General features: G+C 41.0%; 1 protein-coding gene across 1 annotated transcript; it reads right to left on the reverse strand.

The window, feature by feature from the left end:
• Positions 1-14,268: 14,268 nt before the first annotated feature.
• LOC139539254 (urotensin-2B-like) lies at positions 14,269-16,404 on the reverse strand. Its single transcript, XM_071342118.1, has 5 exons — positions 16,093-16,404; positions 15,448-15,552; positions 15,270-15,307; positions 14,911-14,998; positions 14,269-14,750 (listed from the first exon to the last, which is right to left on the reverse strand). The coding sequence occupies exons 1-5, from the start codon at positions 16,190-16,192 to the stop codon at positions 14,725-14,727; spliced, it is 357 nt and encodes a 118-aa protein (XP_071198219.1). The 5' UTR covers positions 16,193-16,404; the 3' UTR covers positions 14,269-14,724.
• Positions 16,405-22,191: the final 5,787 nt, after the last annotated feature.

The raw sequence follows: 22,191 nt of genomic DNA on the forward strand, positions 1-22,191 counted from the left end.
CATGGAGCGTGTTTGTGTGTCTACAAGTGTGGAATTGTTGCATGCAATATGAATGTATATACTGTATAATTCAGGACTGTTAAGAATGTAGGGAAGGGGGATGTGTGTGTGTATGGGACTTTATTGTTGTGTGTCTGCACAAGCATAAGTTTGCATGTGTGTTAGACACTGACATTGAGCTTTCGGGTTGGAGGGGCTGCCCAATTTACTGATGACCAAAAGCCTGATCATGTTCCCCACATAAGAGGGGCGGGCCCAGGGGTTCTTCTCATGCATAGCTCAGAGGCATACAGAAATACTAGCCTAGTGATCAATCCCAACAGATAACTACTGTAACTGGAATGACTTTAGAACAAAAATGTCATAGTCCTTGAGTGGCCCAGCCAAAGCCCAGACTTGAATCCCATTGAAAATCTGTTGAAAGACTTGAAGATTGCTGTTCACCACTGCTCCCCATCTAACTTAACAGAGCTTGAGGAAATCTGTAAGGAAGAATGGGATAAAAATCCAGATGTGCACGCTGATACAGACATACCCAAGACAAAGCAAAGCTTTACTCGCCGCCAAAGGTGTTTCTACAAAGTACTGACTCAGGGGTTTACTTTTTACTTATGTAAATGAGATGTTCCAGTATTTCATTTTTAATAAATTTGCAAAAATGTTTAAAAACATGTTTTCACTTTTTGTGTGTACTGTAGATGGTAAAAACAACATTCTGAAGGCACTGTAGAGAAAGGAGGGTTTATATTCACATACTATTCTCGTTAACATTCCACTGACTGTTGCTGTAAAAGGGAAATCCATTTGTTTTACGACACAGACGCAGAGCAAGGGCACGGATACCCCCACTTCCCCCTGAAACAAGATAGCAAGGGTGGAGTTAACATATATCTCAGAGGGTCCCAGCAGCACCCAAGACATTTAGCCTACTTTACGTGACCAGCATTGTCAAAATACAGATGTAAATGATTACCACTAAAGAACACTTAACTAACCCTTTGCAAATGCTTTGGGTGTTTTAATTTCCGGTGCAGTTTAGGGTTGCGAATCTTCAGAAATGTAGGTAATTAACAGCTAATCTATGGCAATCTGGGGTAATTTTGGTGATGTATACTTCAATAACTTATCATATAAACTATAGAATAAATGTCTTATGTCTGTGTCCATATTGTCCATACGTTTTTAGTGGATAAACCATGTGGTTCAAGACAAAATAGTCTGATTAATGAAAAAAAAGCATCTAATCAACAATGCCATTATTTTCAATGAACTCCGCAACTCTTCCAACTATTGTCTTTTTACCAACTGCCACCAGTTTGGCTGCAAAACATTTACAACAAAGACATAGAACCATACATTTTCCCTGACAACCCAAAGTACTTGTTACATTTTGAATGCTTAGCAAAACAGGAACATTTAGAAATGTACGCACTTATAAAGGGAATACACGGTCATCCCTACTGTCTATGGTCTGGCGGACTCATTAAACACAAATGCATCTTTTGTAAATAATATCTGAGTGTTGGAGTGTACCCCTGGCTATCCGTACATTTTTAAAACAAGAAAATGGTACCGTTTGCTTTGCTTGATATAAGGAATTTGAAGTGATTTATACTTTTACTTTTGATACTTAAGTATATTTTAGCAATTATATTTACCCTTGATACTTAAGTATATTTAAAACCAAATACTTTAAGATTTTTACAGGGTGACTTTAACTTTTACTTGAGTAACTTTCTATTAAGGTATCTATACTTCTACTCAAGTATGACAATTGGGTACTTTTTCCACCACTGGATACACCGAATGTATTTCAAAATAGAATTGAAGTACTCTGAAACTGTCACGCCCTGACCGTAGATGGCTTTGTATGTTTCTATTTTTTGTTTGGTCAGGGTGTGATGTGGGTGGGCATTCTATGTTTGTATGTCTAGATTTTGTATTTCTATGTTTTGGCCTGGTATGGTTCCCAATCAGAGGCAGCTGTCTATTGTTGTCTCTGATTGAGAACCAGACTTAGGTAGCCTATTTTCCCACTGGTAGTGGTGGGTAGTTATTTTCTGTTTAGTGTTTGTATCACCTGTCAGAACTGTTTCGGTTATTCCTTTTGTTATTTTGTATTTAGTGTTCAGTTTAGTGTTCAGTTTCGAATAAATAATATGAACACGTATCACCTTCTTCCTCTGAATGCCGGTTTCAGACCATGTAAAAGACAGCATCAAAACACAAAAATAATGTTCTGCCAGACTGTCTCTCATACAATCAAATCGTTTTTAATTGAAATTTGTTTATAACATAAATATTGATTGATGATTTTCCCTCAATAATTTGATAAAACATTTTTTTAAAGACACTGAGAATTGAATACTTTATATATATATATATATATTTAACTTCCTTCCTCTTAGGCCATGGGCACAATGTATGAATTTCTGGTTGGATCAGAATCGCTGTTATAATCGTTGACCAGTACGGAGAATTAAGTAAAACCACAAGTTCAAATCCCCATCTCCATACATGGCTAATTTAGGAAAGGGACAATTTGAGCTAGCTAGCCACTGAAGGACAACAACACAACCACATGCAACAATTCAAGTTGTTTCTGTCAATGATTTATTGCTCTCAATGTGATGTGATTGGAGTGAAGCCAAAACCAATTCACAGTTGAGGTCACTTAGTTTAGCTCAACGCTGATTGATTATTATTTTATACTTTTTTTTATCAAGGGAGGCCAAATGCTAGCTGGCTACCCTTGCATTCAATGCTAAGGGGGCGGCAACAATGCCATATTCTTTTTGATCAGAAATCAACAGATATATATATGGCCTACACATAGAGAGACAGAGGGGCGCTGTTTCGCAAATCTAGTCTCACTAACAAACACTGCTACTATGTGCAAGCCCCAGCTAGCTCTCTCTGCCTGTCACCAAGGCCCATGGCAAACCACAGCAAAAAAAAAATGGATAACATAATGTTAGTTAGATTGAATGAATCAATGTGTATTAAGATAAAAAATGAAATTGCGTTTAAAGTGTATGTGAAAGAGAATGTATTGTGTGATGTGCTACAAAGTCAGCTTTATAATCCGGAAGTCCTCCTGTAGCTAGCACTTGCTCTACCTAGTTAGCTAGCTATGCTTCAAAGGGGGCACAGTGGGGCTGCTGGTGCCTCATGTCTTTGCCCTACGGGTGAATGAATGGTTCTAGCTAGCTAATGGTAATACTGTCAAATTACTGTCAAACAAAACACTTTGTTTGGACTGTGTAGAGCAAGGCTCTCCAACCCTGTTTCCGGAGTGCTACATGTTGAAATTACTTAGTAAATTCGCTACCTGACTAACTATCCATTTTTTTTAATAATACAGCTGTCATTGTTACTGTAGCCTGCACATCTTCATTTTTTCACAGCTGTCACAAATCCTGTTTTGCCCCAGAGCAGTTTTTCTCATTGTCATTTGCCTATGATTCTTGGAGATCCTGAATGGTTTTGTGATACTGTCAACTCTGTGGTATTAAGCACATAACTATTTTATAACAAATTAATGTAACTTTTCTTAAGATGCCTGTGCACACTCTAGAATGACATATGACATGGTTATGACACCCATCATTCCATTAAATGTAATAATGTGGCAAAGAGTTTGATATATTATATAACACCCTGTTATAACATCTGGTCGGTAGACACTTACAGTATGCCACATGTAATAACATTTGGCATAGGTTGTCATGCAGACTGTGTAATAACAGTTGTTATTAGCAGTTGACATTAGAACATATGACAACAGGATGAATAGTCATCTATAACACCCATTATAACTAGTTTTATAACATCTTATGCCGTTACTATTTCAAACTATGATAGCTTATGAAACATGTTATAATTAAGCAATAAGGCCTGATTAGGTGTGGTATATGGCGTTGCGTCGTGCCCAAGAACAGCCCTTAGCCGTAGTATATTGGCAATATACCACAAACCCCTGAGGTGCTTTATTGCTATTATAAACTGGTTACCAATGTAATTAGAGCAGTAAAAATAAATGTTGTCATACCCGTGGTTTAGGGTCTGATATACCATGGCTTTCAGCCAATCAGCATAGCTGTTATAATGGAAAGGGAAAGGACACCTACAGTAAAATGTTACCGACTAACTTATCTTTTCTCATGTCCTTTGTTTGAGCATAATACTGTACATTTGACCTTTTGGAATGACCGATTAGGAGTACGTAAACACACCATATAGAACAAGGAATATACAGTAAGAGCAGGGTCTTCCAATTACAGGACCTATTTCTGCAGTAGACAAGATTCAAAACATCATCATGGTATTTAGGAGCTTTCGTACGAGGAAACAGCATCAAAAGAGAAGGGATCCAATTCTGCACTACACAGGACTCGATACACCATAACAGCGTTTTTCAACCTTTTCCGGGTTAGTGCTCCCAGTCTCTGGCAAGGTGTTGCACAACTCTTGATTATGTGGTGTTACAACACACCATGTCATGTTTCAGGACACATTAAATCTGTCCCTATACCCTCGCAACCATGTGTTTCAATACTCCAGAAAAGTTAAGGTTTGGTCTCCTTTAAGGTGATGGCAGCTCAGTTGCCATTAGTTTGGAAGTTTTACAAAGCACTTCCTTTTAACAGTGTGCTCAGTTGATTTCTTTGGAATTCTCTTTCGTGAATTGAAATGTTTGGATTGGCCAGTTTACAATGACTTCCTATTTACTGAAAATATTCTGACGATTCAAACTCTAACCCTATAACGGCTGTTTTTATAGCATAGTTCTCATGACTTACGGTTATGGGTAAAAACAGTGTTGCTACTTCCTGTACATACTCTCACTCTGTTCCCCTCAGATCCCGTGTTTGATGTGAGCTATTAGAATGTGCGTCAGTGGTGTGAATAGTGTGATCTCTTCCCACTATTATGTGAGCTAAACGTACTGGAAACGCTTAATCACCAGTCGCCATAGTGATGAACTTGGTGCTTTTCAGCAATTCATTCTCTTTTGTTCTCTGTTTGTTTTATTTTGTCAGGGAATTTATTTGCCTGGCTTCCCAAACTCCTTGCTCCGGCCAAACTCTACGCCACGCCCACGGACGATAGTGTCTGCTCCGCAATGAGTCTGGATCTGAGTACCTAACCAACGATTTCGAGAAAGGAAAAACATTCTAGCCATTCTGATTTGTCCCAGAAACCGATGGGTTGGACTAGAGCCAGAACACACTTGGGTAAAGTGGCAGTTTGAAAATTCGGCATTTGCTTTGATACTCTGATTGGTTAGAGATGATTCAATAGCTGATTACTTTATTTTGTACAACACCCCTCATTTTGAAGTCACCACAAATGACTTCAATGAGGGCAGTCTCAGACTGAAGTATGTAACGAATGATAGAGCAGCGGAGGAATTGAGTTTGAGTCGTCAGGCAAGGAATTTATGCAATTAAATACAAAGTATTTAAAATTTGTGCCCTTTCAGATTTTATAAACCTTTCAGGGACTTAAATCCTAGTACTATGAACGGTCAAGGTACTTATAGTTCTTAAATCTGCAAACACAATTTTAATGGGATAAAGCAATTGTATTGAAGAAAAGGCAATTTTGTACATGGTGATAAATGAATCCCTTATGCAATGTTTCATATTGATGCTGTTTATATAACTGAAGAATAATATACCATCAGTATAACTTTCTGTCCCTTTCAGTTAGACCAACACCTCAAACCACTCATAGAGAATGCTAACTATGTCCCCATCATTGTGGTTTTGTTTGTTATGGTGGTTTCTGAAATTACTGGCTCTATTTTTGGAAGGAACATTGGAAGGAACATTTCCAAACGATAATTTGTTACTACAATATGAAATATTTTGAGAAATGTACGCCAGCTTCCTGTTTTTAGGATGGTAAAGGAGGTTGTCCAGCAATACTGTCATCATATACACTACCGTTCAAAAGTTTGAGGTCACTTAGAAATGTCCTTTTATTTGAAAGAACATTTTAAAATATTGTCCATTTATAATAACATCAAATTGGTCAGAAATAAAGTGTAGACATTGTTAATGTTGTAAATGACTATTGTATCTGGAAACGGCAGATTTTTTATGGAATATCTAAATAGGCTTACAGAGACCCATTATCAGCAACCATCACTCCTGTGTTCCAATGGCACGTTGTGTTAACTAATCCAAGTTTATCATTTTAAAAGAATAATTGATCATTAGCAAACCCTTTTGCAATTATGTTAGCACAGCTGAAAACGGTTGTTCTGATTAAAGAAGCAATAAAACCGGCCTTCTTTAGACTAGTTGAGTATCTGGAGCATCAGCAGTTGTGGGTTCGACTACAGGCTCAAAATGGCCAGAAACAAATAACTTTCTTCTGAAACTTGTCAGTCTATTCTTGTTATGAGAAATGAAGGCTATTCCATGCGAGAAATTGCAAATAAACTGAAGATCTCGAACAACGCTGTGTACTACTCCCTACACAGAACAGTGCAAACTGTCTCTAACCAGAATATAAAGAGGAGTGGGAGGCCCCGGTGCACACCTGAGCAAGAGGACAAGTACATTAGAGTGTCTAGATTGAGAAACAGACGCCTCACAAGTCCTCAACTGGCAGCTTCATTAAATAGTACCCACAAAACACCAGTCTCAACGTCAACAGTGAAGAGGCGACTCCGGGATGCTGGCCTTCCAGGCAGAGTTGTAAAGTAAAAGCCATATCTCAGACTGGCCAATAAAAATAAAAGATGGGCAAAAGAACACAGACACTGGACAGAGGAACTCTGCCTAGAAGGCCAGCAGTGGGAGAGGCAGGAATAAGATTGTCTTATGACAATAAAACAGTATGACCTCTATTAACTGGAACATTTCTGTCTACCTAATAAGCCATGATCACTTTCTTCCCCACTTTTTAGATGTAGCCTATCTTTGTATCGCTGAAAGTGTGCATATGGTCACCATAGCCTAGTGGTTAGAGCTTTGGGACAGTAACCGAAAGGCATGCTGCATCGAATCCCCAAGCTGACAAGGTAAAAATCTGTCATTGCCCCTGAGCAAGGCACTTAATATACTGTTCCCCGGGTGCTGTGGATGTCAGTTAAGGGAGACCGCCGCACCTCTATGATTCAGAGGGGTTGGGTTAAATGCGGGAGACGCAATTCAGTTGAATGCATTCAGTTGTACAGCTGACTAAGTTTCCCTATATGGCCATGATTTGAAGTATTTGTTTTGACTTTATCCTGTGATAAAGAATTGCAAATTGCTAGGATTAATAAAAGGTTGCTTAGCTTATACTGTAGCAGGCAATTTTTCCAACTGCTTGGGGGAAACATGGTTCACCCAACATAAGTGAGTGTCACGCCCTGACCATAGTTTGCTTTGTATGTTTCTATGTTTTGTTTGGTCAGGGTGTGATCTGAGTGGGCATTCTATGTTGTATGTCTAGTTTGTCTATTTCTATGTGTTTGGCCTGATATGGTTCTCAATCAGAGGCAGGTGTTAGTCGTTGTCTCTGATTGGGAACCATATTTAGGTAGCCTGTTTTGTATTGTGGGTTGTGGGTGATTGTTCCTGTTCCTGTGTCTTGTTGTATGTCACCATACGGGACTGTTGCGTTTTCGTTCGTTTGTCCGTTTATTGTTTTGTTCTTTGTTTTCAAGTTTTCTAATTAAAATGGATAATCATCACGCTGCATTTTGGTCCTCCGATCCTTCTTACTACTCCTCCTCAGATGAGGAGGACGACGATCGTGACAGTGAGACATATTTTGCTAAGTCTGTGTAGTCATCAATACTGCTGAAATCAGTTATTTTCACAATAATTTAAAAAAAAATAGTTAGTCTAAATCTGTAAGGCTCTGGCCCCTCAAGATAACCATTATTTGAGTCTGTAGTTCAAAGGTCATACCACTGGCAGGAGCTGAGATCTTGTCTGAACCATTTCACCACAATATTCTGCTTTTAATGACTCAAGTGAAACGCAGTATCAAAACAAGCGACACATAATCTACGCCTTAGTAACGGCTGTCTATCTCTTCCTCCTCATCTGACGAGGAGAGGCGAGAAGGATCGGAGGACCAATACGCAGAGTGGTAAGTTTCCATGTTTTAATATAATCCACGAAAACAAGACACAATACAAAATAACAAAAGAACTAACCGAAACAGTCCCGTGTGGTAACAAACACTGACACGGAAGACAAACACCCACAAACCAACAGTGAAAACAGGCAACCTAAATATGGCTCCCAATCAGAGACAATGCAAAACACCTGCCTCTGATTGAGAACCATATCAGGCTAAATGAACAAACCTAAACATAGAAACAAATAACATAGACTGCCCACCCCAACTCACGCCCTGACCATACTAAATAAAGACAAAACAAAGGAAAATAACAGTCAGAACGTGACAGCCTTTGCTAAGAGGCTACAGTTTATTGTGGTCTTTCTGCTTCCTCTCTGATATTATGGAGCGTTTCGTGTTTGTGAGTATTTGTATTCATTATGGATCCCCATTAGCTGCTGCCAAGGCAAAATTAAGGCAGTTATAAAAAATGTTAAACATTACAATACATTCATTACAGAATTCACAAAACACTAAGTGTGTGCCCTCAGGCCCATACTCCACTACCACATATCTACAACACAAAATCCATGTGTATGTGTGTGTATAATGCGTATGTTATCATGTGTGTTTGCATGTGTCTGTGCCTATGTTTGTGTTGCTTCACAGTCTCCGCTGTTCGAGAAGGTGTATTTTTCTCTGTTTTTTTTTATCGGATTCTACATTTTACATTTACATTTTAGTAATTTAGCAGACGCTCTTATCCAGAGCGACTTACAGTAGAGTGCATACATTTTATTACATTTTTACATACTGAGACAAGGATATCCCTACCGGCCAAACCCTCCCTACCGGCCAAACCCTCCCTAACCCGGACGACGCTATGCCAATTGTGCGTCGCCCCACGGATCTCCCGGTTGCGGCCGGCTGCGACAGAGCCTGGGTGCGAACCCAGCCCAGCCTGGGCGCGAACCCAGAGACTCTGGTGGCGCAGCTAGCACTGCGATGCAGCGCCCTAGACCACTGCGCCACCCGGGAGACACATGCTACTGCTTGCATCAGTTACCTGATGTGGAATAGAGTTCCATGTAGTCAAGGCTCTATGTAGTACTGTTCTGGACATGGGGACTGTGAAGAGACCTCTGGTGACATGTCTTGTGGGGTATGCATGGGTGTCTGAGCTGAGTGATAGTCGTTTAAACAGACAGCTCGGTGCTTTCAACATGTCAACACCTCTCACAAATACAAGTGGTGATGAAGTCAATCTCTCCTCTAATTTGAGCCAGGAGAGATTGACATGCATTTTATTAGTGTTTGCTCTTTGTGTACATCCAAGGGCCAAATATACATCCCTGTTCTGAGCCAAATGCAATTTCCCGAAGTGTCTCTTTGTGGCACCTGACCACATGACTGCACCGTAGTCCAGGTGCGACAAAACTAGGTCCTGTAGGACCTGCTCTGGTGGATAGTGCTGTTAAAAAGGTAGAGTAACGCTTTATTATGGACAGACTGTTTTGACCATGACAGTTTACAATCCAGGGTTACTCCAAGCAGTTTAGTCACATCAACTTGCTCAAATTCCACATTATTTATTACAAGATTTAGTTGAGGTTTAGAGTTTAGTGAATGATTTGTCCCAAATACAATGCTTTTAGTTTTCAAAATATTTAGGACTAACTTATTCCTTGCCACCCATTCTGAAACTAACTGCAGCTCTTTTTTAAGTGTTGCAGTCATTTCAGTTGATGTAGTAGCTGACGTGTATAGTGTTGAGTCATCTGCATACATAGACACACTGGCTTTACTCACAGCCAGTGGCGTGTCATTAGTAAAGATTGAAAAAAGTAAGGGGCCTAGACAGCTGCCCTGGGGAATTCTTGATTATATTATGATGGAGAGGCTTCCATTAAAGAACACCCTCTATTCTGTTAGAGAGGTAACTCTTTATCCACAATATAGTAGGCAGTGTAAAGCCATAACACATGTGTTTTTCCAGCAGCAGACTATGATCGATAATGTAAAAAGCTGCACTGAAGTCTAACAAAACAGCCCCCACAATCTTCTTGTCATCAATTTCTCTTAGCCAATCATCAGTTACTTGCGTAAGTCCTTGATGAATGTCCTTCCCTATAAGCATGCTGAATTTGTTTCTTGTAAAATAGCATTCTATCTGCTCAAACACCATTTTTTCCTAAACTTTACTAAGGGTTGGTAACAGGCTGATTGATCAGCTATTTGAGCCCATAAAGGAGGCTTTACTATTCTTAGGTAGCGCAATGACTTTTGCTTCCCTCCAGGCCGGAAGTTGCACACTTTCTAGTAGGCTTAAATTGAAGATGTGGCAAATAGGAGTGGCTATATCATCTGCTATTATCCTCAGTAATTTTACATCCAATTTGTCAGACCCTGGAGCCTTGTCATTGTTGATAGACAACAACAAAAATGGGCCTCTTCCACACTCACTTTACGGAATTCAAAATGACAATTCTTGTCTTTCATAATTTGGTCAGATATACTTGGATGTGTAGTGTCAGCGTTTGTTGCTAGTATGTCATGCCTAAAAATCTGTAAAAGTATTTGGCAATATCAGTCTGTTTTGTAGTGAATGAGCCATCTGATTCAATGAATGATGGAGCTGAGTTTGCCTTTTTTAATTTCATTGAAGGTGCTCCAAAGCTTTTTACTATCATTTTTTTATGTCATTTATCTTTGTTTCATAGTGTAGTTACTTATTATTTTTATTCAGTTTAGTCACATGATCTCTCAATTTGCAGTATGTTTGCCAATCGGATGTGCAGTCAGACTTATTGCCATTCCTTACAATTTTTTCAATTCCTCATCAGTCCACGGGAATTTAATAGATTTTACAGTCATTTTCTTAATGGGTACATGCTTATTAGTAACTGGGATAAGCAATTTCATAAATGTGTCAAGTACAACGTCTGTTTGCCCCTCAGTACACACCACGGACCAACAAATATTCTTTGCATCAACAACATAGGAATCACTACAAAACTTATTGTATGACCTCTTATACACTATATTAGGCCCAGCCTTTGGAACTTAGGTTTTCCTAGATATGGCTACTGTATTGTGATCACTACATCCGATGGATGTGGATACTGCTTTCAAGCCCATTTCTGCAGCATTAGTAAAGATGTGATCAATACATGTTGATGATTTCATTCCTGTGCTGTTTGTAACTACCCTGGTAGGTTGACTGTTAACCTGAACCAGGTTGCAGGTACTGGTTACAGTTTGAAGCTTTTTCTTGAGTGGGCAGCTTGATGAAAGCCAGTCAATATTTTAATCACCCAGAAAATATACCTCTCTGTTGATATCACATACATTATTAAGCATTTCACACATGTTAACAGATGCTGAATGTTAGTACTTGGTGGTCTATGGCAGCATCCCACAGAAATGGGCTTTAGGTGAGGCAGATGAACCTGTAGACATATTACTTCAACAGTATTTAACATGAGATCCTCTCTAATCTTTACAGGAATGTGGTTCTATATATAAACAGCAACACCTCCAACACTGGCATTTCAGTTTTTTCTGTAAATGTTATAAACTTGTATTGCCTTGTATTGCTACCACTATATCATCAAATTGAGTTTCAGAGATAGTCAGAATATGACTGTCATCTGTTACTAGTAAGTTATTAATTTCATGAACCTTGTTTCGTAAGCTACATATGTTAACGTGGGCAATTTTGAGCACTTTTCTGGGATGCTTGCTTGTTTTCATTGCTTTACTGGGAACCTTAACAGAAGTAGATATTCTCATTCATTATTTATGTTAGTGCAGGGTGAGCTACACACAGTGGACTTTCTACAAGGGCACACCGCCTCAGTGCTAACATCATAAATCTGGTTCATAGACACATGATTGCTTCATACAATAGTTGATCTTATTAGCAGAGGCATTCAGGACAGTTAGAGGGACATATATTAGGTTACTTACATTGTGTCTACCAATGCCCCTGGTATAATGTACATTTGCTAAAGCGTGATGATGACTCAGTGACACAATGATAGGGATTAACTGAGCTGGGCTTGGGTCATTGATAAGTCATTGTCTCAACGCAGCCTTATAATGCTGTGAAAAGATCCAGGAACCCAAATTATTTGGGTGGATCCCATCCTCCTTATAAAACGTGGTTTGTTTCCAAAAGGTATTGAAATTGTCAACAAAAGTTACACCCATTGAGCTGCAGTAATCACGCAGCCAGTTGTGAAGAGAAAGAATCCTGCTAAAGCGTTCAATGCCACGGTTCAGAGAGGGCACAGGGCCAGATATGATGGGTCTTTTATTAGTGTCTAGCAGAGAGTCAGTCAGCTCTTTTTAATTCAGTTTCAACTGTTCAGATCTGCACTTCATAATGTCATTAAAACCCACATGGACTACGATAGAATCGATGTCCATGTCTTGACGTAGTACATTCGGGAGCAGCTTAGTAATGTCATTTACTCGAGCTCCGGGATATGACATTGTTTTTGCACCAGGAACAGTCGCATTTCTTACCATGGAGCTGCCAAAAATCACGGCTGGCGAGAAGGACAAGGAGATCCGCCCACTCCCACACTTCACAGGATGGTGCAGGCCTCCGACAGATGGAGAAGCCCCGCTCGATCCAGAGCAGGGACGGAAGGTTGCCGACATTGACTTAGGGCTTTCATTGCCTGGTTGAGCTCCTAGGGCTTTCATTGCCTGGTTGAGACGGTACATCCCATACACGGCAGCCAAAATCAGGACCACGCCTGTGGCCACCAGCAGGATATGGAGGGCCATATCCTAGCGTATGCCCCGTCGGACTGGGAGAGATTCAGAGCTCAGAGGCTTGAATGTGTGGTCGTCGTCAAGAATGTCGGTGGTCAGTGTGGTGATTGGACTGCCCCTAAACACTCTTGTGGTGATTGGACTGCCCCTAAACACTCTTGTGGTGATTCTGACACTCTCTGTAGGAGCTTCTGTTTGTTGGATTGATGGAGCCTCGGATACAGTGTCTGTCTCCCTAGGAGCTGATGCTTCAACCATAGTAAAAACATGGATGAATTCAGTCAAAGAGTGGGTGGTTCAGCTGATTGAGGATGTGGTAACATAACACTTAAACTCTTCATGGAGTAGTGAGCAGTGGATGGTACAGATTACCACATATCACATCCGTCCAATCACTATCACGAACACCTCGGATGGGATGTGGGCAATCTGGTTGTTGTGCAGTGTGAGGTCCAGATTGGCCAACTCATCGAAGGCTCCTGCCTCTAGCTTGTTGTAGTAGAGCATGAGGAACTGCAGCCGCGTCAGCGAGTAGAACAAGGTGGGGGGGGGGGGGGGGGGCAATTGCTGCAGACAGTTCCTCCCCAGGTTGAGGAAGAATTCGGAAGCTAGGTGAGCGATGGCGTTGTTGCTGACCTCCAGCTCGATCAGGCTCTGCCAAACCTCAAGCAGTACGGATCAAAGGACTAGACTGTTGGCGTCCAGATGGAGCTGCTCCAGGCTGACCAGGGTGTTGAAGACCTGGGGAGGGAGGTTGACTTTGAAGGACAGCATGACGGAATTAGCTGCGAAGCCACGTGGAAGGGATCGTTCGATTGCACCGATCACTTCCCTGAGTGTTAGCTACCGGTGATTTAAGTTAGTTGAAATTTGTCTATTTAAAGAAAACCAAACAAATTATTTGTTTCTCCTGGCCAATAGACTACTTTTAATACTGAACTTCCTCTTTAATTGGCTCCATTCACAATTTCAGAAGACTAGTCTAATTGTAACATTGTAGTGGGTTTTCTCTTTTTTTCCACTGAAACCCCCCTTTCTTATTTTGGGTCTGCTTGCGTGCATTTGTGTGAGGCTGCAAGCTTAGCTGTTTGTCTGCGGTTTTTGTTTTTGTTTTGACTAGGCCATCAGTGATGAATAGTTCAGCCCATCCTGTTGTCAGCTCTTTTTTTTGAGTCAGTGTTGCTTCAAGGCCACAAGTCACCAGTTTCTCTCTGATAATCCATTGTTATTTTCTGACAGTGTAGCTGATGGCACAGACTGACTGGTTTCCCAGAGGCCTCCATCCTCTACGATCTATCTCTGTGTATGATTCAGATAGGATAGAATTATCAGTGAAGCTGACCCGACCTATGACTCAGCTTCCATCAGTCTCTCTTCCTGAAATACCAATTACACACGTAGCCAAGACAAAGGTTAGCATGATAATATATTATTTATTCAATGTAGGAAACAGTAACACATTCAAAAAGCAATATTCTATAATATTTGACTATGGAAAGTAAAATGAATTGCACCACTGCCCCCATTTACCAGTAGGGGAAGACAAAGTCAACGTTTTGAGAAGAGGGCGGTTCCTCTGGGTGTGGAAACTTTATGGACCAAGGCCTTTACCAGCAGATCTTTGGTTAGGACAACAACACTCTCCGTCTTAGAGAAATGCTAGTACGCCCTAGTCATACCAGTATGCCCGAGTCATGACGACTTCAGCAGTACAATGTGCGATGAGTGCATTAGTTATGTTACAACATTTCAACAGTTGGTGATGGTAATGGGGAGTTGTGTTGATGTCTGTGAGCGTGTTGAGTCTTAAGGCTTTGGAGGGTTAGGGCGATGCAGCAGGACTCAGTAGAGTTTCTCTCCCTTAGGCTGTCATACACAGTACTTCCAGAAACAATCTGTGGACACAGAGAAAAACACTGTTCAGTCTCTCTTGCACTATTAGATGGAGGTTTATCATTTTGTTTTAAAACTAAGTCCACTACAGTAAATAAAATATGTTGTGACTTGAAAATGATTGCCATCACCAACAATCATCAATATGAAAAGTACACTCACCCCTTTTCCTCGGTATGGACTTGTCCTCTGCTAATACATTGGATGAGAGCTCCCTCTCCAGCTCCAAGCCCTCCTTCAAAGCCTCTAGCTGTAAGTAAAGAACACTGGTTACAGGCGGTCAAAGGAACACTGTGTCTGTTTCTATGGAAGGTGCCTTTTGCTGGTGAATCATACAAAGATGACATCCAGATAATTCTCCAGAGAATGTACAAAGTACCTCAGTCAAAGATTACTATGTTCATCTATTCGTCTCATAAACCATGCCTAAGAATGATTTTATCTGCTAAGCAAAATAAATACTGGTATGACTGCACATCTAATATTTTACTGTACGTAACAAAAACGCATGAATGACTTACCTCCTCCAACTCTGCTAGTTTGTTGTCCAAATGTAAACCTGCAGAGAAGAAAATCGTATAACATCATGACAGAAGGCAAACCCAAGAAACACTCGGTCAATCCATGTGTAGTATTATACATCATCAACATTGAGACTGTTGGTGGTATTTGTGTGCTGCTATACTGTAAATGCCTTACCTAAAGCGTCATTTCTTTCAACAGGTTCTAAGCTTTTATGTAGTAGAAATGCTAGAATCTTGTTCTGGCCATCTGTGCCTTCCCTTGGCTGATAAACATGGTTTCCTGAATATGTGGGAAATGACAATACATCTGTGATTACAATAAACAACTTGAAAATGTATCTAGAATTACACAATATTCACTTAAAACTCCACAAATGTAGTATTCAGAGTATTGTTAGAAGAACAATTGAATTGGCAAGCAAAACATTTTATTTGCTTGCCGCATAATACCAGTAACATATTCATCCTCTTTACATATAATTCTGAACTATTGAATAATGTTCTGCATGACAATGTATTTTCTGAGCTCGTCAATAATTAAATTATTCATATATGCATGATGAATGGCTTGTCAAATGTAACAACTATTGAAACTACCTGTTTCACACATCTTGTGTGCAATTTGCCCTAATTATTCACCAGGAGATCTTTCTCACGGCTACATTTTGACAAAAAGTAGAAACAACTAACAGTGCATGCAAGCCAGTGATGGAAAGGAGCCCAAGGTTGCATCCTCCGACATCGTCAGGTAGTCTATGCCTCAAATATGCCAGCTAGTACGTGCAACAAGATAGAACATTCACCAAGCCAGCAGACTCACCAGGGTTGAAGATGCTTCTGCCCTCCACACTGACTACCCCTTGTAGGAGCAGGAAGGCTACCAGTCCCAGCCAGTAGTTCACAGAGACAGTCTTGTCCATGACAATGAAGCAACTGTCCCAAAGAAGTGTTCAAGTATCAGCTGGTTCTCAACCTGCCCAAAGGATCTACTGCCTTTGGTCCATCCCAACCATACTTTTATCCTGTCTGACATGGAAGGAGGAGACGGGGGCTCAGCCCCCGGTGCTCTCAATCAATAGGTAGCCACCTTCGATTTCGTCAATGGACCACTGTCCTTTGCAAGAGGGATGTTGTAGTGGCTGACCAGCCTGGTCTCATAGACTAGACGTAAGATAGTAAATGTAAATCAGGGACACTCAACTAGTATATGTTATGTTTGGTATGGTTACATAAGACAGATGGTTACATAAGGCAAAAAAGAAAGTATGAAGTTTGGTCGGGGTGGATGGGTAGGTGTATAACGCAACTGTCTATTAACCCAAAGGTTGCGAGTTCAAATCTCATCACGGACAACTTCAGCATTTTAGCAACTTTTCAACTACTTACTACTTTTTAGCTACTTTGTAACTACTTAGCATATTAGCTAACCCTTCCCCTAACCCTAACCCTTTTAGCTAACCTTTCCCTAACCTTAACCCTTTTAGCTAACCCTAACCCTACCGTAACCCCTAGCCTAGCTAACATTAGCCAGCTAGCTAACGTTAGCCAACTAGCCACCTAGATAGAATTCATAACATATTATATGTTTAGCAAATTTGTAACATAGTGTACATTTTGCAAATTTGTAACATAGTGTACGTTTCGCAAATTCATATGATATTGTACGTTTTGTTAATTTGTAACCTATAATAGGAATTGTCATTTGTAACATACCATACGAAATGGGTGATGGACATCCACAAATTAATACATACCATACGAAACCTAACATATCATAATAAATGGAGAGTCTCTTCTGTACATACAGAATAATACGAAATACTATGAGACCAGTTTGGGCTGACAGATCTGGGGCCAGAGGCCCTTCATCAACGTGACAGATACAAAGCCAGCAGAGTGAGGAAGTTGTCAATCACCTATTATTTACGGGAGAGGACAGTCAGATGTTCTTGGCACTTTCAGTCCTTTACTTTTATATGAATGAGTTCCTTAAGAATGTAGAGGGAGAATTTTGGACAGGGGTAAGAGTCTGAGAAGTGAATTGATTCTGTCCCTATAAAGTGCACCATGACCGGAGATGAGCTCTTCAGTCTTGGCTCCAGGTCTGAGCATCGGCAACAATGTGGAGCTGATTGAACATCCATCACCGAGGTCAAACCACACGACCCTGGCCTGTCTGTTGCATCCGGAAATCATGACTCAATGCCTGCGTCAGTGTAATGGCTGCTGTATTTATGTACGGTAGTTTTAGTTAAATTAAGTGTCTGGCTTGTTTGCCTCATAAAGCTCCTTGGCTGCTATTTCATTGACGCCTTGTGTCTTCCGCTGAGGAGGTTATTGATGGCTAGTCATGTCTCTCATCCAGAAACCCATCACACATCCATCAACTTATGATAGGGATTTTGGGAACTTGAGGACTTAGAGAACCTGGTTGAGTGAGTCACAGTGAATGAACCTTGTTACATCAAGGAGATATTACATCTCGTGAAGTAGTTCAGTCATTTTATTGAAAATGTCATCAATTTCTTGATGGATCTCCAGGCATGACTCACATTGCAGAGGATAATATTCCTAGACACTGTACGATGCTCTTCTGGAATCATTCAAATCAAATTGTATTTGTCAAATGCACCGAATACAACAGGTGTAAACCTTACCGTGAAATGCTTACTTACAAGCCCTTAATTAACCAACAATACAGTTTTAAGAAAAATATGAGTTAAGAAAATATTTACTAAATAAACTAATGTAAAAAATAAAAATAATAATAACACAATAAAATAACAATAACGAGGCTATGTATACAGGGGGTACCGGTATAGAGTCAATGTGTGGGGGTACAAGTTAGTCGAGGTAATTGAGGTAATATGTACATGTAGGTAGGGGTAAAGCAACTATGCATAGATAATAAACAGCAAGTAGCAGCATAATTTAAAAATAGGTTTTGGTCAATGCAAACAGTCTGGGTAGCCATTTTATTAGCTGTTCAGGAGTCTTATGGCTTGGGAGTAGAAGCTGTTTAGAAGCCTCATGGACCTAGACTTGGCGCTCCGGTACCGCTTTCCGTGCGGTAGCAGAGAGAACAGTCTATGACTAGGGTGGCTGGAGTCTTTGGCAATTTGTAGGGCCTTCCTCTGACACTGCCTGGTATAAAGGTCCTGGATGGTAGGAAGCTTGGCCCCAGTGATGTACTGAGCCGTACGCACTACCCTCTGTAGCGCCTTGTGGTCAGATGCTGAGCAGTTGCCATATCAAGCGGTGATGCAACCAGTCAGGATGCTCTCAATGGTGCAGCTGTAGAACTTTTTGAGGATCTGAGGAACCATGACAAGTATATTTTCAGTCTCCTGAGGGGGAATAGGTTTTGTCGTGCCCTCTTCACAACTGTCTCGGTGTGTTTGGACCATGATAGTTTGTTGGTGATGTGGACACCAAGAAACTTGAAGTTCTCAACCAGCTCCACTACAGCTCCGTCGATGAGAATGGGGGCGTGATCAACCCTCCTTTTCCTATAGTCCACGATCATCTCCTTTGTCTTGATCACGTTGAGGGAGAGATAGTTGTCCTGGCACCACACTGCCAGGTCTCTGACCTCTTCCCTATAAGCTGTCTCATTGTTGTCGATGATCACCATCGTTGTGTCGTTGACAAACTTAATGATGGTGTTGAAGTCGTGCTTGACCACGGAATAGTGGGTGAACAGGGAGTACAGGAGGGGACTAAGCACGCACCCCTGAGGGTTCCCCATGTTGAGGATCAGCATGGCAGATGTGTTGTTGCCTACCCTTACCATCTGGGGGCGTCCCGTGAAGAAGCCCAGGATCCAGTTGCAGAGGGAGGTGTTTAGTCCCAGGGTCTTAGCTTAGTGATGAGCTTTGAGGGTACTATGGTGTTGAATGCTGAGCTGTAGTCAATGAACAGCATTCTCATGTAGGTGTTCCTTTTGTCCAGATGGGAAAAGGCTGTGTGGAGTGCAATAGAGATTGCGTCATCTGTGGATCTGTTGGGGCAGTATGCGAATTGGAGTGGGTCTAGGGTTTCTGGGATGATGGTGTTGATGTGAACCATGACCAGCCTTTCAAAGCACTTCATGGCTTCAGATGTGAGTGCTATGGGTCAGTAATCATTTAGGCAGGTTACTTTGGTGTTCTTGGGCAAAGGGACTATGTTGGTCTGCTTGAAACATTCAACAGATTACGTTCTATAATGGTGTCAAAGCAGATATTTCTGGCTGGACAGATTGTTCTTATGTTCTGAGAGTCAAATCTGATATATTTGGAGGGTTATCTCTATTGTGAATGTCTATTCAGATTTATACAACGGGTGGGTCTAATCCTGGATGCCGATTGGTAAAAAACGCATTCCAGCCGGTGTCTATTTAGAATTACATGGCTTATCTTTTCCTTTTATTTGGATGATAAGTCATTTGAAATTTCCATTTGATTACTTTCTTTAGAGAACAGAGAGATCAAGACTACCAAGCAGTGTTTCCAATCAGTCAGTCTGGTTCATACCATGAACTCCAGTAGCTCTGCATCTCCATGTATTGATTTGTAAGATGGCTGTGTGTGTGCAGGAGGATCAGTAACATGACTCCTCTAAGATGGCTGTGTGTGTGCAGGAGGATCAGTAACATGATTTATCTAAGGTAGCTGTGAGTGTGCAGGAGGATCAGTAACATGACTCCTCTAAGATGGCTGTGAGTGTGCAGGAGGATCAGTAACATGATTTATCTAAGGTGGCTGAGGTATCTAAGGTAGCTACTCCCAATATAAGTGAACCCTAATGTAATTCTCATCATATTTGCGCCTTTTTTTGAGCGATAATTAAGACGACTTTCGAGTAGTAAGACATGTATAAAAGCAACAGATACCATTAATAAGAAGGGGCTAGAAGTGTCTTATATGGTGAGCTACCGAGTGGCTAGGACAGGCAAGCCCCATACTCTTGTGGAGGACTTAATTATTCCTGCTGCTGCGGATATGGCTGGGACAATGCTGGGGGAAAAGACAAAAAAAACTATACAGACAAAAACTTCATCAAACAACACTGTTTCACGACGCATCAGTGACATGTTTTGAAACAGTTACTGCTTTGGATACAAGCCAGTGAATTATATGTGTTACAGCTGGATGAGTCAACAGACGTGGCGGGCCTGGCACAGCTCCTGGTATATATCCGTTATGTTTATGGGGGATCAATTAAGGAAGACATCCTCTTCTGCAAACCACTGGAAACCAGGACAACAGGAGAGGATATTTTTTAAAGTACTGGACAACTTTGTGACATCAAATGGACTTTGGTGGTCAAGATGTGTTGGATCTGTACTGATGGCGCAAAAGCCATGAGAGGGAGACATAGTGGAGTGGTAACGCGTGTGCAAGCAGTTGCTCCCGATGCCACTTGGGTACACTGCAGCATCCACCGAGAGGCTCTTGCTGCCAAGGAAATACCTGACAGCTTGAAAGATGTTTTGGACACTACAGTGAAAATGGTTAACTTTGTTAAAGCAAGGCCCCTGAACTCTCGTGTATTTTCTGCACTATGTAATGATATGGGCTGCGACCATGTAACGCTTTTACAACATACAAAAGTTATCAAGGGGCAAAGTATCGACACATTGTTTTACATTGAGAGACGAGCTTAAAGTTTTCTTTACTGACCATAATTTTCACTTGTCTGACCGCTTGCATGATGAGGAGTTTCTCACACGACTGGCCTGTCTGGGCGATGTTTTTTCTCACCTGAATGATCTGAATCTAGGATTACAGGGACTCTCCACAACTATATTCAATGTGCGGGACAAAATTGAGGCTACGATTAAGAAGTTGGAGCTCTTCTCTGTCTGCATTAACAAGGACAACACACAGGTCTTTCCATCATTGTATGATTTTTTGTGTGCAAATGAACTCAAGCTTACGGACAATGTCAAATGTGATATAGCTAAGCACCTGAGTGAGTTGGGTGCGCAATTACGCAGGTACTTTCCCGAAACGGATGACACAAACAACTGGATTCATTATCCCTTTCATGTCCTGCCTCCAGTCCACTTACCGATATCTGAACAAGAGAGCCTCATCGAAATTGCAACAAGCGGTTCTGTGAAAATTTAATTTAATCAGAAGTCACTGCCATATTTCTGGATTGGGCTGCGCTCAGAGTATCCTGCCTTGGCAAATCGCGCTGTTAAGACACTGATGCCCTTTGCAACCAGTACCTACGTGAGAGTGGATTCTCGGCCCTCACTAGCATGAAAACTAAATACAGGCACAGACTGTGTGTGGAAAAAGACTGAGACTCTCTCCAAAACAACATTGCAGAGTAATGTACACCCTTCTCATTAACCTGTGGTAAGTTATTCACAATTGTTGATGAAGAATTTTTTTAATTCAACTAGGCAAGTGACTTACAAACAAATTCTTATTTACAATGACAGCCTAGGAACAGTGGGTTAACTGCCTTGTTCAGGGGCTGAACAACATATTTTTTACCTTGTCAGCTCAGGGATTCGATCCAGCAACCTTTCAGTCACTGACTGACCCAACGCTCTAACCACTAGGCTACCTTCCACCCCTATGAATTAAGGTTTTATATGTAAGATGGCTAAATAAAGAGCAAAATTATTGATTATTATTATATTATTATTTGTACCCTGGTCCGATAAGAGCTCTTTGTCAATTCCCACGAGCCGGGTTGTGACAAAAACTCACACTCATTCTTATGTTTAATAAATGTATCGTATAGTGTGTGTGTGGCAGGCTTACAATGATGGCAAAAAACAACATTTGAGAGTGCGCTGACCCTGGTGCTAGAGGGGGTACGTAGCTGGAGGTTGAATGTTTGAAGGGGTACAGGACTATGAAAAGGTTTGGGAACCACTGCTTTAGGGCAATTCAGACGGCTGATTGTGGACCTTTTT

The sequence above is a fragment of the Salvelinus alpinus genome, chromosome 15, assembly GCF_045679555.1.
Source record: "Salvelinus alpinus chromosome 15, SLU_Salpinus.1, whole genome shotgun sequence".
NCBI lineage: Eukaryota > Metazoa > Chordata > Actinopteri > Salmoniformes > Salmonidae > Salvelinus > Salvelinus alpinus.